Genomic DNA, 17,990 nt, shown 5'->3' on the forward strand with positions numbered 1-17,990 from the left:
CTCTTAATTTAAAATTAAAATTATCCAAAAGAGATTGAATTTTAAAATTAGGGCCTTGTGAAAATAACCTCTTATTTTTAAAATTTTGAAATCGAACGAATTAATTTAAATTTTAAAATTAGGGTTCTTTTAATTAACCTCTTAATTTTAAAATTCAATTTTGAAATTCTCCACAAGAGATTTAAATTTGAAATTAGGGCCTTGCAAAAAGAACCACTTAATTTTAATTTTTAAAATTTTTTTTTTATCGATAATTTTGGATATATTGATTTTCAAGAAAATAGCTACAATCTACAAGGGCCAAACAGATTTCAACATCAGCCCAAATTTAGTTCAAACCTACTATGCAGAGTTCCAGCTAAAACAGAAAAGGAAGTATCACAGTACTATGCATTCATGCACGAAATATTACAGTAATCCATAAAAGTTTTTGTTTTAAAAACCAACAAAGGCAAACAGCAAAAAACGCAGATTTTTGCACCATGACCGCTCAATCCGAGTCGCTCTGGTTCGGCTTCTTCATCTCCTCATCATCGATATCCGCCAAAGCTTTCCCTTTGGCCACTTCAGACTTCATCTTCGGGATACAGTCCAAGTTCCCAAAGTCTGGGTCACCTTCCAGGCTAGCTAGGGACTGAACCACTCTCCCCTCCTCAAATCGGTCCCGGAGCTCTCTTCCCACCTCCATGCACGCCACCACATTAGTGCCTTAAGAACCTCGTCTGTTCGTATCAACTTGACACAGAGCTTCATGGCTTCCCAGCCAATGTGAGCTCGTTCCCTGCATTGCTCCTTCAAACGACTCTCTGGTCCCCTGACAAATGGTAATATCTCCTCCTCTGCTTCTCCTTCCCGGATGCGAATTCCTGTCTGGGGGATCACCCATTCTAGGATGGAATCAAGATTAATTAAGTAATCCCCATCGATAAGCTTTTTCATTGCTAGCTTGACTTTCTCCACTTCGGGTTCAAATTTGCAAGCCTAGGTCATTATCAAAGAGTAGACCTCCATATTTGTTCTGTATCGGAAATGGATATGCACCAATTCCTCCCCCAGCATTAACCGAGAAGCACTCCACAACTTATCTTCCTTGTATTTGAAAAGACCTTGCAAACGTTTGTCTGAAACCGTTCCCAGGAAAGGGACCAATTTCTTCTATGTTCGGAGCGTGAAATTAGCCTCCATTGAACCTGCTCGCAACTTGTTAAACCAGAAAAACTAAACTGCAAAGACACAAACAACCTTCATTAATCCGGTTTTTGGCGAATACATTGCACAAATTTCAAATTAGTTATAAATCCACCGTCGTTTGCTGCAGGATATAAATGCATGATATGTGAAATAAATGGAAAGAGATTTCACGACAGATTTCCTACCCACCGCCATTGTCTCGAACCAAGACTCTGTACTTTTGAACTGCCACATTAATTACAATGCCAGTGATAGTGAGTACTCATCCTTGCGAGTCGTCAAGCGTGCTTACTGATTTGGAGTTTCACGAACTGCATTAATACCACTTCCATACACTACCATTACCCTTCCACCACTTGGCCACTTGGCATGTCATATCACATCCAACATTTGAGAGGAGGTCTGCCACTGCGTTAGCACTTCTCCTGACATGGGAGACCCAAAAAGCCTCAAAAGAGGTGAGTTTTTTGCGTATTATCTCTACCCAATGAGATAGTTTCCATGAAGGGGTCTTACCTTTCGCTATTGCGTTGATAACCACTTGGGAATCCCCTTCCAAATGTAATTTTGACACTTTCATGTTTATGGCCAATTCTGTAGCCATTAGTGCCGCCTGTGCTTCCGCTTCGTTATTTGTCCCATTCTGTAGTCGTCGAGCCCCCTTAAATAGGATAACCCCTTTATCATCTCTTGCAACTACCCCCACTCCTGAGATACCTGGATTCCCCCTAGAGGCCCCATCAAAATTAATTTTAATCCACTCCTTTGTTGGTGGTTCCCATTTAACCTCGTCTTTTGTTGGTTCTGAAAGGGGACTAACCCTCTAGGACCCATTAACGGGTTCTTAATTTTAAATTTTAAATTAGCTCTACGATTGAAATTTGGAAATTGAAACATTAGGAAATGTACAAGATTAATTTAAATTTAAAAATTAGGGTTTGTTTAATTAACCACTTAATTTTAAAATTTAAATTTGAGATTGTCCACAAGAAAATTAAATTCAAAATTAGGGTTTTGTAGAAAGAACCACTTGATTTTAAAATTTAAATTTGAAAATAGATCTAAGATTGGAATTCAAAAATTGAAAAATTGGGAAATGCACAAAATTTATTTAAATTTAAAAATTAGGGTTTGTTTAATTAACCACTTAATTTTAAAATTTAAATTTGAGATTGAAATTTGATCCAAGATTGCAATTTTGAATTTGAATTGAAATTAGAAACCAACTTTGAAGAGGGAAATTCAAAATTCAAACAACCCACAAGCTCAATTTTAAAATTTTTAAAAATTAGGGTTTTTGAAATTAACCACTTAATTTTAAAAATTAATTGTGAAATTTGTCTTGTAGAAGAAATTTCGAATTTTAAAATTGAAGAACACTTAGATCTGAAATAATTAAGCCAAAATAAGCAATTCACAAGCTCAATTTTGAAATTAAAAAATTAGGGTTTTAATGAAATTAACCTCTAAACTTTTTAAAATTTGCAAGGAAATCAAACTTGTAGATGAAACTTTGAATTTTTAATTTGCATACACTCAAATCTGAAAACAAAAATCAGAATTAATAGCTTAAGGAGTTGGGTTCACCAAAATCTTAAGTGGAAAATTCGGGCTTAGCAAATTCACCACATGGAAGGGGGAAATCAATAAGCTGATTTTCACTTGGAGAACTTTACATTCAAAAGAGGGGATGAATCTACTAGATCCAATCCTAAATGATACAAGGATTGAATACTAAGTAGATTTATTGTGTTTGGAATGTGTTTGACCCTCTTTTGTAAGTTGAATAAGTAAAGTGCTAATGTTGAAGACAAAATAAGTGGAAACAGTGAGCTACAGATTCAGGATTTCGTTGTGCACCTGGATCTGAGAAGTATGAAATAATTCAATGCTGCTATGTGAAATATACCAAAAGTAGCAGAGACTGTGTGTTCGGACTAGGATGCCCACCCTCTTGGTCCTCCGAACTTTTCGCGCTTCGAAAAGGGTTTTTCCGTCTCTACAAATAAAGCTTAATTCCAAAGGTACATATGTGCACCTATTTCCTGCACACCGAAAGAAGGAGAAAGAGGTTAGGAATAGGGGTTTGCCTAAGTCAAACCCCAGTTTGGAATCAGCCTTGAATGAAATACTGCAAATGCTTGAAATAAATGATGAAAAGGTATACCTTTAGATCTGCAATAGATGATGATGATGCTTTGCTTCTTAGATGTAATCACATATGTTGTGTAAAATGGCATGAACATGAAAAAACCCTAACACACACACATGCTTGCAAATGAATGATGTAATAATGCTCCACAATTGATGAATGAAGAATATGCAGCCTTGAGGAATGCTTGATGAAGAATGCTTGAATGTAGTCTCCTTGCCTTCTCATATTTTTGTCTTATGGTTATACATAAATATCTTCTTATGCTTGTATATCAAAATGAGAGGGGAAGACCTCCTTATATACTTGCCTATTCTCAAACTCATCAATTTTCTGACATAGGCCGACATGAGGAATTAACTTCCCACTCGAATTTGGGATAGGGCCTACAGGCCAAAATGGATCCCAATGAGGGAGGACCAGGGTGTAGCGCACTGGGACGACATGAGGAATTAACTTCCCACTCGAAATTGGGATAGGGCCTAGGGGCCAAAATGGGTCCAAATTAGTGAGGACCAAGGCGTGGCGCCCTAGTCCTGATGAGGACCAAGGTGTGGTGCCCTAGTCCTACCCCAATTTGGGCCAGGAACAAGGGGCTATGTAAGGTGCAAAGTGAAAAGATGAAACTTGGTTGCATGGGGGAGGTATACATAGGTCCCGATCAAGCATGAGGATGACACTACTAAGTCGAGGGCCCCAAATGCAGTCAAAATTGCAGGGGATGCAATTTTAGGACACTACAAAATTATCATGAAATTATCATGCAGTATGTTATTTCTTTGACATATTTGTTCTATCTTTGTTATCATTTATGCAACTAAAACAATCTTGATATTACACTCATAAGATGACTTAATTGGTGTAAAATCTTGAGGTAAGTGACTCGTCATAGTATTGCAATTTGCTTATCAACATATTGATTACGCTGCTCAAGGCATATTATACTCACATAATGGATTGAAAAATGTTTGTCAATAAAAACTCCCTTGGTTAAAATTGATGCTCGTTTATAATTACTATTACTTTTTCTTTTAATTTTTTGATTTTTTAATCGGTAATTATATATTTTATTAGTAATCAATTTTTTTTTACAGAATTTGAAACACCATCCATCCATCCTCTAAGTAACTGTATTGAACTCAAAAGGCATATGTTTGAGATCATGAGAACACATTCTCCATACCATATACCAATCTACCAAATACAACCCTATACATCAGAATACAATGTCATATGAAATTCGAAGACACACAAACAAAAGACATCCTTAGAACCGAAGCCTTGCAACAAACCCTACCCTTTAGCAACTGCCTTTTGCCCTATTCAACCTTACAAATACAAAAACATTTTAAACAAAAAGTTCATACAAAAAACTAGAACCCCTGCACAAGAAAAAAAACAAAACATTTTCTGTATCAATTCTCCGTCATTTTGTTTTTAGATTTAATAATATAAGTTTTGCATGATTAGTTTGAAAGTTAGTTTCCAATCGTCACCATTATATCACTTCTATAACTACAAATGATTACCTTGAATTGAATTAAATTGATTTTTCATGTGGTGGATGAGGGTTTCAAGAAGAAAATTGCATGTAGTTTGGGATGATTTTAATTACAAGGTTTTCCTAATTGTTGGTCATGGGACATGACTCCCTCTGCTATGAGACCCTAATCAGATGGTTAATTAATTTGTGTTGATCTTAAAATTGAGAAGTGTTGATTTGAGCACCTACGATTTGGTTCATTGTTGAGAGGGAATTCTAGGTAATTTTTCAAGAGAAACAATCGATTTTATTAGCATAAGTATTGGAGATTTTAGGGAAAAAGAAATTCAAAGACAAATGAGATCAATGAGTGTTTAATACCCTTAGAGCCTTCAAACTTGCTACAACTTGACTGCCAATGATATTAAAGCATCAAAGGTATGTTTCCAAACTCTTATTTTTGGACTACACTTTGGAAGGTTACTCATAAATTAAATCCACCATTTAAATTCTTTGTAATTTCTGAGCATTACTTTGCCATTTATACCTGAAAGTTAATGCCAAAATCTTGTTGGTTTATTGATTGATTTATCTTTGTTGTAACACGATTCAATATTTATGATTTAGTTCTTAGATATAACAAATTTGCTAAAAACCCTTGCAAAACTGTACTCGAAATACAATTTCATTTCATTGCAAATATAAAATAATTTAGGAGATTTGCAGTTTTCTTTTGATGATAATGAAAGCTAACAGATTTGTTAATTTTTCTCACTCTTCACTCCCAAACACCTAACACCAATTTTCTCTCTTTAAAAGCTTGATTTTTTTGTTTTCCAATTTTTTTACATTTTTTCTTAATAACATTCCGTTTAATTGCTCATAAGGCTATGCATTTATCAACCAATTTAATAAAAAAAAGCTTTAAACTAATGCATTTCATTAGTACCTCTCACAAAAAATTGTCTTATTTTTAATCATTATGGAAATAGCAGTTTAGATTAAAGCAAGAGAGAAAAGAAAAATTAGTCTTTGTAATTAACTTCAAATTTTAAAAGTTTTTTTCCAATTTGAATTTAATATGAATATTAGATATTTTGAAATTTGATATTACATAATTTAAAAAAAAAAAAAAAAGAGTTTGCTAGTGATATTAAAATGTAATATTATAATTTAAAAAAACATAAAAATTAGAGTATCAATTTATAATATAAATTTTTGTCAATAATATAAATTTAGTAAAGCTCCTAAACTAATTCCTTCCATGGGACTAAAATCTAATTTCCTAAATGAAATTATGGCCAACGCCAAGTTATCGAAGCATGGAAAGTAGAGAGCAAACACTAAATTTAAATTAGTATAAACCCTCGTTCTTCCCTGTGTATCTCCCTGTTGCAGGAAACTTTAAAGCGACGAATTTGCCTTCAACAACTCAATCATCTTCAATTTTTATCTGACGCAACTTTCGCTGCGAATACCACTTGCCGTTTTGAAGATTTCGCGAAGTCTTACGACTTAAATTCCACTCGTTATTGTGGTTTCTAGGGCTTGTAATTAGTGATGGAGCAACAACAGCAGTGGATGATGCAGACACAGCAGCAGTATCAGCAACAGCCACAGTATTCGAATGATGAGATAAGGACTTTGTGGATTGGGGATTTGCAGTATTGGGTTGACGAAAATTATTTGCACAACTGCTTTGCGCACACTGGAGAGGTACGCTACGCAATCGATTTATTCCCTCTGTAATGTCTTCTGTTTTCTACGTCACTAGTGTTTCCGTATCTGCTGATGAGTCAGGCTGTTTAATATAGAATGCAGGTTAGGGTTTTATATACTATCAAAGTTAGGGCTTGAAATAGTATATAAGTCTAGGATTTTACTAAAAAGCTTCGGGATCCCCTGATAAAGTGAAACAAGTACCTGGCATTTCGTGTCTGAACTTGTGACCCTTTAACATGAGAAGGATAGTAGGATTTATTTTATCCCGAATTCTGCATAGGCTATAAATTTGACCCCCCCTAAAAAAAAACTGTTTGGAAAATCTTCATGATGGGCTGTTTTAAAACTTCAATAAAAATAAAAAATTGTTGGAGTTATCAATCAGAATCGTATTCTCAAGAGTAGTGTATCACCCAATGTGAAACCCGTTCAATAATCTGCTGCTTATTTATAAATTAACTACCGTCAAAAGTAATTTATCACCACCATTGCACTAAAATCCCTTCAATAATCTGCGCCTCACTTATGATTTTTTTATTTTGCTTAGCCTACATCAGAATATGGGCCACCTCATTATCTTAGTTGGAGGCTAACCTGTTGGCTTAGGGTCTCATTTATAAACCCACCTCATTTCAATATCTAATAACCCTGGCTACCCATGTCTCAGTATTCAACCTCCATGATATGTTCTCATAAGTCATAATTATAGGCTGACTTGTTGCAGTGTGGCCATCTGAACTTGGTCACTCTTACAGGAATCCTCTAACCTATCATCATATTAAAACCTCATGATTGTGCTTGTTTTTTTCTACATAAAATTTAGGTCACCACATATCCGCATATTCATTGTGACGACTCAACTTAATGTATGGGCATTTTTTATCAACGTTAATTTTATAAACTAGGTTACATGATCTGGTTCATATAAAATTGTTATTGTGTGGGCTTAGTGTATCGGACATTGGATTAAACAGATATGACTAATCGAATGCATACTGACACATGATATATTTTGATTCTTGATTTAATTTAAGTGGTCTGAGTTTTCACTTTCTATTTTTTAAAAGAGCTGTAGATTCCAGAAAGATATCTCTGCTTTTTGTTAGATGCTTATTTCAAATTATATAATCTGAACTGGATGAAGAGAATTCCCTGTTGAATATTTAAGCCATTGTAAGGATAGAAGACATATGCATGATAGCCAATGTGTAATGTCCCTATGGGGGATGGTCCTGATTTCTATGCCTGCAAACGATATTAATCATCAAAAAATGATATTAGAAATATTAAAGACCAAGGAATTATGATAATAATCAAATCAACACATCATAGCATCATTAATATTCGGATCGATACGTCTTAACATATTCCTTGCATCCAATCACATCGTGAATTTCTTGGAATGCTTGCAAAAGGTAATAATCAAGTTTGGTCATCCTTGACTTGCCGAGAGCATGGAAGGTGGGTTGGCCTTCCATCTCTCAATCCACCTTGGAGGCTTGCCATCCTCCTTGATCAAGCCCAATAGCATGGAAGGCTGGCCATCCTTCCAACTCTTGTTCAACTTGATAAGAGCATGAAAGGGGGGCCATCCTTTCATCTAATTTGGAAGGGATTTTGTCCTTCCTATTAGCAAGACACTTCCACAAATTCATAACTGATTTCACAAGGAATTCGCTAGATTATTGCTCACTAAGTACCTCTTGATGAATTAACAAGTTTATTCTCAAATGGCTGTAACAAATTATTTTCTGCTGTATATATTTGTTTTTATAATCTGAATTCTTTAAATTGCTTATGGATGTTGTATTCTCAAATGAAATCTATCCCCTTTTATGTCTTCCCTAGTGGAGAGAGTCGTACCCCTTCATCTTGCAAGGGATACCTCTCTTCATGAACCACTGGCTTGTGATATTGTTTGGTAATCACTGCCCTAATATATTTTATTATATCTTAGTCTGCATCCTTTGATAATCGTCGCCTTGGAATCATTTTCCTTTTATTTTAGATTAGTCAGCCTCTTAATATCTTCTATTATATTGGCTAGGCATTATTATTTATTGAAGCTGCGATTTGTTTTGTAAAAGCAATATTCTCATGGTAGGGGCATGACACAATGAAAATGCTATTGGTTTGATTCCCATGAACTGGGGAGTTTACGCAAAGCCATTATATATTTCTACATGATAGCTTTGAGTATACAATGGATGTTTCTATTTCCAAGTTTTACTAGGTGAAAATGTAGATAGTAGCATTAGTACTGGTGTGTTTGGTAAAAATGAAAGTGTAATGTCAAGGAGGTCCCAAAAATATTAGAATGTCTTCTCAGGCAATAAAAAATCATACATGTGCAACGATGGAATATGTTTTAATGATAATCCCTACTTGGTAAATGAGGGTAGTGTTGATATTGATATATTTGGTGAAAAATGAAAGTAAGAATTCAAAAAATAGAAGTTCATATATTCAAAAATACTTGGTAAAATGAGGATAATGTTGACATAGTATATCTGGTAAAAAATGAAATTAAGAGTTCAGATCCCAAAAGTAAAAGATGTTGATGTATAGCTTTAGTCGGATCCTTCTATGGTCGACATAGCTTACATAATTGTCTAATTGGCCTGTCGGCCTTAGACAATTATAGTTCTGATTTATAGACACTCGTATGCACCGATATATCAATCATATGTGAGCCGACTTGCTTTTGTAAATATGATTTGTATTTATCAAGGCAAAGGCCGATTTGGAAGCCTGCCACCTCATTGCCTTGAATTGTGTTGATTAGGAGAAGGGCCCCTTGGTGAAGGGTCACTTGCAACATATTTAAAGGAGATCAAATCTCCACTCATTCCATCGATTATACACTCAATCATATAGCAGATCTATAGATTGAGAAGAGATGTGCTCGGGGGTGACGATAGAGTTTATTGTCTATGGTTGGGAGGGCAACATTGTGTCATTGCCCGTGGTTAATCAAGCATACAACAAACAACATGGTATCAAAGCAGTTCATTCTTGAGCTTGTGCATTGGTAAATCATCATTATAGCTGGCGATCAAAACATCTCCTTGGCTTGTTGCACAACCTGATTGTGTTTGCACCATGTACTCCCGTTGCTGACCCTATAGATCAGAAGAAGTCCGACGACATCCCTCGTGCAAGACATCGTCTCCAGCCACAGCCGCAACCGAGGAAGAGAGTTTGTTGCAAACACCTTCCGATGTTCATGGTGACCTTGCAAATCAGGCCGGCAAAGCCAATAACAACGACAAAGAGACGATGAGACGCACCCCTCAGGCAATCAAGTTAAGAGATATAGGGATCAAATTTAAGACATGCGATGGAGGCATCAAGAATATTAAATTCGTGAAGAAGAGTGCCACAATTTATCTTCCTCTGATCACCATCATAGACCACACAGCTATATAGAGAAAAAAGACAAACATGTGAAGATCTTGCAGCTGAGAAATGTAAACTTTCGATTGCCACGATCAATTTTTTGAAGTCGTCTGATAAAACTTTGAAGACAATGAGGGCAAAAGCTATTGCAATTAAGGTGGCCATTTGTGGCGGCGATGAAGGAGGACGGTCCACGTGGTGGCGGCATAGGAAGTGGAGTAGGAGCGAAGAAGAAGGGCGTAGGCGTGAGGGCATGGCTGCTGCTCAATTCGTCCGGGTAGGCACAAGTCGTGGAGGCCGGAATACATGCAATAATGTGGCACACGAGGCTTCTTGCTCGTGATTTGCATATTTTGGATCCTTTGCTTTCTTATTCGTCTACTGTACTTGGTCGAAGCGAGCTATTGTCATCAATTTGGAGCATATCAAGGCAATTATTACTGCACAGGAGGTTCTTCTACTTAATTCCAAAGATCCTGCCGCAGCTCTTTTTGTTGCTGATCTCCAGTGCCAATTATTTGATGCGTCTAATGCCCCTGTGCAGCTGGTTGGATCAAGAAGCAAATGAATGATGAATTACTTATCTGAGATGGCTTAAGGAATTCAAGGAAGGAAGAGCTTGTGGCATCCTGTGAGGATGCATCACGGGATGAAATCTAGAGACACAACTTGCTGAGTTGGTGATACATAACTGGAGACATCACTCGAAGAGGAAGAACCTATTTAGGTTGTCATTGCGATCAGTTTCTTTGAAGAGGAGGAATTAACATTCAAAGGGAGTCTAACATTTCATCAGAGGCAACCTTGGACAAGGAGGTCAGAAGGTTGATATCTGATTCAGAGGGAGTCCGAAATTTCATCAGATGCAACCTTGGACGAGGAGGTCAGAAGGTTGATATCAATTTTAGAGGGAACATATCATCATGAAGATCTTGTTAATGCATTCTTCTCTGTGAGAGAAGTTTGAGGTGCAAGCCCTTGTTTAATGTATTCTTCTCTGTGAGAAAAGTTTGAGGTGCAAGCCCTTGTTTTAATGCATTCATCTCTACGAGAGAAGTTTGAGGTGCAAGCCCTTGTCAATGCATTCTTCTTTGTGAGAGAGAAGTTCGAGGTGTAAGCCCTTGTTCCACCCTTTGCGAGTAGGTATAGTGGATCCACCCTCTAGGAGTAGCCATGGTGGATGTCATGTGAGAGACTCCATGACTTAGCACTTTTGTGTTTTCACCCTCTGGGAGTAGCCATGGTGAACGTCATGATGAGATGATGACATCACGTTGAGGAGTCCGTGATGGGCACTTGTGTTCATTTGCATCTCCATTCATGGGAGTAGCCATGATGGACCCACCCTCTAGGAGTGGCCATGGTGGTTGTGTTCATATTTCCATACATGGGAGTAGCCATGATGGATCCACCCTTTGGGAGTAGCCATGGTGGATGTCATTACGTGACACCATGACAACATCACATGAGAGAGTTCGTGATGATTTTCTTGTACTTGTGTGTTCACCCTCTAGGATGAGCCATGGTGAATATCACTGTGAGGTGACAATCTCACAATGATGAACACTTGTGCATTTTACCATCATTGTGAGGTGACGATCTCACAATAATGGTTGATATCATGGTGAGGTGATATCTATCCTTACACCATCCAGGGGAGAAGCCATGATGGTTGATATCACAGTGAAGTGATATCTTTCCTTTCCACATATGGGAGTAGCCATTATGGTCAAACATCACGATGAGGTGATATGCTATCACGATGAGATGATAAGCTTCTTTCATACACATGAGTGTTGTCATTGTGTTAGTCATTACGATGAGGTGATGTGACTTGTAGACATCTAGAAGGATTCCTCCCTAGCTAAGACGGAGTGTTGATGTATAGCTTCAGTTGGATCCTTCTATGGCTGACATAGCTTACATAATTGTCTAATTGGCCTGTCGGCCTTAGACAATTATAGGTCTGATTTATAGACACTCATATGCACCTATATATCAATCATATGTGAGCCGACTTGCTTTTGTAAATATGATTTGTATGTATCAAGGCAAAGGCTGACTTGGAAGCCCGCCACCTCATTGCCTTGAATCATGTTGATTAGGAGAAGGGCCGACCCTTGGTGAAGGGTCATTTGCAACATATTTTAAGGAGATCTAATCTCCACTCATTCCATCGATTATACACTCAATCATATAGCAGATCTATAAATTGAGAAGAGGTGCTCGAGGGTGACGATAGAGTTTATCGTATGCCCGTGGTTAATCGAGCATACAACAAACAACAAAAGAAGCTCATATATGATATTATTTAAGATAAAGAGGAAATAATAAGTATTAATATTGCAAAATACAGTTGTCTTTTGTATATGATTTTGCAAGTGAATCTCAAGACACTGGCCTTCTGCAAAAGAAACCATCACAGTAAATATAAGAACTGCCATTTTATCTTTCCAGTTTTAGAGGTGAAGCATTCTACATTGCTAAGTGTCCTAATCAAACCACAACATGTTACAAAATCAATTTGGCATGCGTGTTAAGACCTCAAAAGAGCAGCTAGAATATGATAATATATTTGTGTGACATGCCTATGCCCAATGTCTTAGTTAACCCAACGTTATGATTTTGAGTTGGGAGCTTTGGGTTTTAAATGCATGCACACGTCCAATGTGTCTAATGACCCATTGATTTTGATTGAAGTTTGTGAGATGTGTGGCCTAAATGAATTACACACACAATTAGAAGTTCATTTTTTACCCTGCATTTGGAAGAGTATGACTCTCTAAACAGGCTCCACTGTTGAGATGTTGAGCGGATGATTCAATGTATCATCATCTGGATAGAGATTGAATTAGTTTTTCTTGATATAAAGAAATCCTAACAGCCATGGAGTAAGAATATTTCTTGCATGTAAGATTCTAGAAGAAAAGGGAGATTCTCATTCAATTAGTTTTGCTTGATATAAAAAAATCCTAGCAGCCGTGGAAGTAAGAATATTTCTTGCATGTAAGATTTTAGAAGAAAAGGAAGATTCAATTAGTTTTGCTTGATATAATAAAATCCTAACAGCCATGGAAGTAAGAATATCTCCGGCACCTAAGGTTTGAGAAGATTTAAAAATGAGTTCTCCACATCTTGAAGCAGGTGGTTTTTAAAAACTCATGCATTTAACAATATCAAATGAAGTTGTAATATTTCTATAAGAATTTCCAGAAGAGAGATGATAGGACTTCCTAGTTCAATCAAGTGCAAAATTACTAGTAAAATTTTTAGAATTAGCATCAAATTGCACGAATTTGATGCTAATTTGTAAATATATTTATAGCTGTAAAATGTACATGGAGTTGGTTATTTTCAAACTAAAACTTTCTTTCAGAGGGAATTGAGATTTTTCCATTTCTTTCAAAGGGAATTGAGATTTTTCCATTAAATTAAATTCTCAAAGCCATTTCTTGGCTTGTGTTGGTGCTTTTGTGATATTGTATTGGTTATGTAACAATGTTATATTGATGTGGGTCTTTGGTCATTGAAGGTTGTGTCTATAAAGGTTATTCGGAACAAGTTGACTGGCTATCCTGAAGGTTATGGTTTTGTGGAGTTTGTGTCCCATTCAGCAGCTGAGAGGATTCTTCAAACATACAATGGCACACAGATGCCTGGCGCAGAACAGCTTTTTAGATTAAATTGGGCCTCTTTTGGTTTAGGAGAAAGACGATTAGTTGGAGGTCCAGAACATTCTATATTTGTTGGAGATTTGGCTCCAGATGTTACTGATTATCTGCTACAGGAAACTTTTAGAGCGCGTTATCCATCTGTTAGAGGTGCAAAGGTTGTAACAGATCCTGCTACGGGGCGTTCAAAGGGTTATGGATTTGTTAAATTTGCAGATGAGAATGAAAGGAATCGTTCCATGACTGAAATGAATGGGGTATATTGTTCTATGAGACCTATGCGAATAAGTGCAGCTACTCCTAAGAAGTCCTTGACATATCAGCAACAATACCCCACTGCTAAAGGTTTGCAGAAAAACATTATTTGAATTTAATTTTCCTGCAATTGGTATCATAGTGTGAGAAAGCTAATACAGGACATCTTCTAGTTCTTGCTTCTTTTTCTGATTATCTTGGTTTATTTATTGATTATACTCCTGGATATTGCACTTTTAAAGTCGTACTGTATTTGTCTTGTCGTTTTCTGCTAGCTTGCTTTTGCTGGAATTATAAATGAGGTGTTATGGAGTCTGACTGCTAACGTGGGACAACTTCTACTGTTTGCTTCTTTTTCTGATTGTCTTGATTGGTTTACAGATTATTCCTGTGGATCTTGTACCACTAAAGTCTTACAGGGTTCATACTGTTATTTACTGCTTGATTGCTTCAATGGTCATCTCATAGCTGTTCTCTGATTAACGATGTAATTGCTTCCCCTTCCCTATAAAGTCTATTCAAACCTTTCTCCATGAGCTTCCTGGATATTGGCAGGTAATTAATCCTCGATTCTCTGTGGGATTCTGACTATGGTGCTTCAGATTATTGCTACATTCTTGGTATTTATATGCTTCAGTCGAAATAGCAATTGAAGATTTTGAAGTATCAATATTGTTTCCGTTGATCTTCAGAACCACTTCAATCCAAGTGTTTTAAATTCCTATTAGACAATTGACAAGTTGGCTTCGTGTTACAAACATGTTTCAAGCTTATACAGCTGATGTTGTCTCAAAGCAGGATGCCAAGAGGCTTTTTTCACGTAAAGCCTGGAACTGAACTCAGCACAAGAAACAATCTCTTTAGTAGTGGATGACCTCATTTAGGTCAGTGATCTGTTTATGTATTCAACTGCAATAGTCCATTTCTCATTTTTTAGCATGTGAACGCACTATGGAACAGGCTCAGTTTGGATTGCGCATTATATCTTCTCCACCTATCTGATTCTTCCCTTTAAGAATCAATTGGGTTGATCTTGCTGGTATTTTAACAAAAAGTGGTTACTTTGCTGTCTGTGTTGGGTGTCAACAATAAACTGATTAATTTCTGATTTCATTATTTCTTTTCTAAAATTTGTCCTATTAGATATTGGAGATAGAAGGGTATATACCTTTCATGATGTTGGGTATGCTGCACTCAACATTCTGGTGGCCAAGGCAAGCCTGAGATTTCCCAGGAGTTTGGTTCAGTAAGAACTTATGGTTTGTTTTGTGATTTAAATCTTGGCTTACGATTGTGGAGAAAATGACTATATTTCAATAAAAATGCTGATGCTTTGCTCTTACAACTTATTTCTCATGGTACTTAAGAAATTTTTTGTGTTAAGAGTGGCTATGGCTATGGATTCTGCCGTGCTTGTCTGGTTTCACTGTTCTAATTTCAATTAGAGGAACGGATTTATGTACAGCTGAAATGTTATTTCTCAAACTTCAGAAATGATGGGGATTTCTGAAAAGGTCTTTGGAAGAGACTACCTAAAAGTTTCCTCAATAAACAGGAGATACTGTTCTTTTCTGCTCATGAGCTCATCTTGCCTTGTCACGGCTATAAAAGACTTAGTGATAATATTTGTCTTGGTAGTCAAATGGTGCTTAAATTTTTCCTATATTAAATGCAGATTGGATCCAAACTTTTTCTCCTTTTTATAGTAAGAGCATCTTTTTCTCAGTTTAAGGTTGGTGGTTTGTTGGTACAATTTGACATATGCAGTTTCGATTGTTACTTGGTATATAAATGTAGCTTTTACAGGCTCAGTAACTAGCTTCTTATTATTTTGATTTTGTAATAGAGCATATGTTAATTCATCTTTATTTCTTCTGCAGCTTCCTATCAAACACCAGCCTACAGTGTGCCACCTACTCCAGTTTTTCCAACAGATGATGATCCGAATAACACAACTGTAAGTAACCATATGTAAGTGCATGTACGAAGGATTTTTGAGGTTTTTCTTTGAATTTTCTTATTCTTTATATCTTGCAGATATTTGTTGGTGGATTGGACCCAAACATTTCAGAAGAAGATCTGAAGCAAATTTTTGGTCAGTTTGGTGAGCTTGTCTATGTCAAAATACCGGTTGGCAAGGGATGTGGATTTGTGCAGTTTGGTAACAGGTACAGCTAATGTTTGATCATGGTGTATCTGTCGACTGGTATATAGCATGTACACATCTGAAACAATTTTTTCAATTATGTCTAGGGTTTCTGCTGAAGAAGCTTTGCAAAGGGTACATGGTACTGTTATTGGTCAGCAAACCGTTCGTCTGTCTTGGGGTCGAAGTCCTACAACCAAGCAGGTTGAAAAACTCTCTAATTCCAATTGTCAACCTGAAATGGACAACTGTTCTTCCAGAACTGTATTTACAAATGTTCATTGGCTCGTTTTATTTTTGTAGGAGCCTACTGCTGGATGGGGTCAGGCTCAAGTGGATCCAAATCAATGGAATGGAGCTTATTATGGTTATGGTCAAGGATATGAAGCTTATGGTTATGCTCAACCACCACAAGATCCATCAATGTATGGTTATGGGGCCTATCCCGCAACTGGGAGTTATCAACAGGTGAAGCATAGCCATTGCCTTCTAACTTTACTAGTCGATTATTTCCTTCTGCCATAGCTTTTTGCAATTTACCATAAATATATTATATAATTTGTTGTTGTAACTTGTTACTTTTATGAATTGACATCTCTTTCTCTGTTGTCAGGTATTAATCCTTGATAATTATATTTTATTTTTCTTTATCATGTAACCTGTTTTTATGATATCCTTGTTTTGTATGTGTCATTTGTAGACTGAGGTTCAAGAAATGTCAACAGCGGGTGTAATGAATACTGTCCAGCAACCACCCGAGCATAAGGAAGAGGAAATATCTGACCCTTTAGCGCCTCCAGATGTTGAGAAGTGAGTTGCACGCATTTCACTTGATCATGTTTCATAGTTTTTAATAGATGTGATTTGTCAATGGGGTTTGATATTTTCTATTCATTGAATGTTGTTGCAGATTGAATGCAGCATATATTGCTCTACACGAGGCTTCACTAGTTGGGCGACACTTGTGGTTGAAGACGTGTGAACTATCATCATAAATATGGGGTTCTCTTGACCGTCAGCCTATATTCTGGAGATGGTTGAGGTCTCAATACTTCGTTTCAGGTTTATATTCATATGCATCATGTTTCTCTGTAATTGTAATAATAGTTACTGCTACACGATACTTTAAAATAGTAAAATCTCCATTGCATCACATTCCTATATGTATTACATGCCAGATTATATGGAATTCCTGAAGATCAGAGATTTTCTCACATTATTTTCACCCCCATCAACGAATGACGTCTAGCAAAAGCGCTCAACTGTAAAAAACATTCTCAGTGCCCGAGGAAGCAACATCATTATATGAGTTCCAGCCTATGTAACTACTTTTTACTATTGCTGGATTTTTAGATGGTATGGCTAATCTTCATTTATCAAATTTCGTACCCAATAAGATTGGGAAATGGGCTTTCCCTATTAGATTCCCATGTTTTTGCCCTTCAAATGCTTGCTGATACTAACGATTAGTGGTGAACTGGATCCTATCTGGTGTTTAACTGCATTGAAATTGTGCATATGCTCAAGTTAAAACGCTAGAACTATGGAATTTGTTGATTATAAAGTGGTTCTTTAATCTGTTGTCTAAAACATTTATGAAACGAAAGAGCCATCCTTACTGGTTGCAAGTTGTAGTGAGAAGGTGCAATATCTATGCTGCCAATTTGGCACCTTATTTATCAAAACCTTGGATATGCTATGTGTAGAATGCAGGAGAGCAGAAAACATATGCTAAAAAAACATAACAGAGAAAATACGAAACTTAAAATTATTGCCCTAAAGTAGAAATATGTGAGCGATAAGTGAGACATCAGAATATATTAGTAGTGAGACGCAACATCTTTTTACTGTTAAAGGGATGTTGTGATCTTGTTCAAATTTTTGATTTGAAGTTTTATGACTTTTTAGTATTTTATTTTCAATTAATACCAATGTATTGCTGTACAGAAAAAATGACGCTCACAAAAGCAA

At 36.5% G+C, this 17,990-nt stretch overlaps 1 protein-coding gene across 2 annotated transcripts; it reads left to right on the plus strand.

The window, feature by feature from the left end:
- The first annotated feature begins 6,096 nt into the window (after window positions 1-6,096).
- Window positions 6,097-17,647, plus strand: LOC131071615 (polyadenylate-binding protein RBP47B'). Of its 2 annotated transcripts, XR_009112547.1 has the most exons (9): window positions 6,097-6,542; window positions 13,480-13,963; window positions 15,754-15,830; window positions 15,911-16,041; window positions 16,127-16,223; window positions 16,323-16,487; window positions 16,720-16,829; window positions 16,930-17,081; window positions 17,198-17,647. XR_009112547.1 is itself a non-coding variant. In XM_058007529.1 (8 exons), exons 1-8 carry the CDS (start codon window positions 6,387-6,389, stop codon window positions 17,012-17,014), a joined length of 1,305 nt encoding a protein of 434 aa, XP_057863512.1. In that variant the 5' UTR covers window positions 6,097-6,386; the 3' UTR covers window positions 17,015-17,647. The 2 variants fall into 2 exon arrangements, 1 of the variants encoding a protein (XP_057863512.1); XM_058007529.1 differs by having other exon boundaries at window positions 16,930-17,647.
- Window positions 17,648-17,990: the final 343 nt, after the last annotated feature.

The sequence above is a fragment of the Cryptomeria japonica genome, chromosome 11, assembly GCF_030272615.1.
Source record: "Cryptomeria japonica chromosome 11, Sugi_1.0, whole genome shotgun sequence".
Classification (NCBI taxonomy): Eukaryota; Viridiplantae; Streptophyta; class Pinopsida; order Cupressales; family Cupressaceae; genus Cryptomeria; species Cryptomeria japonica.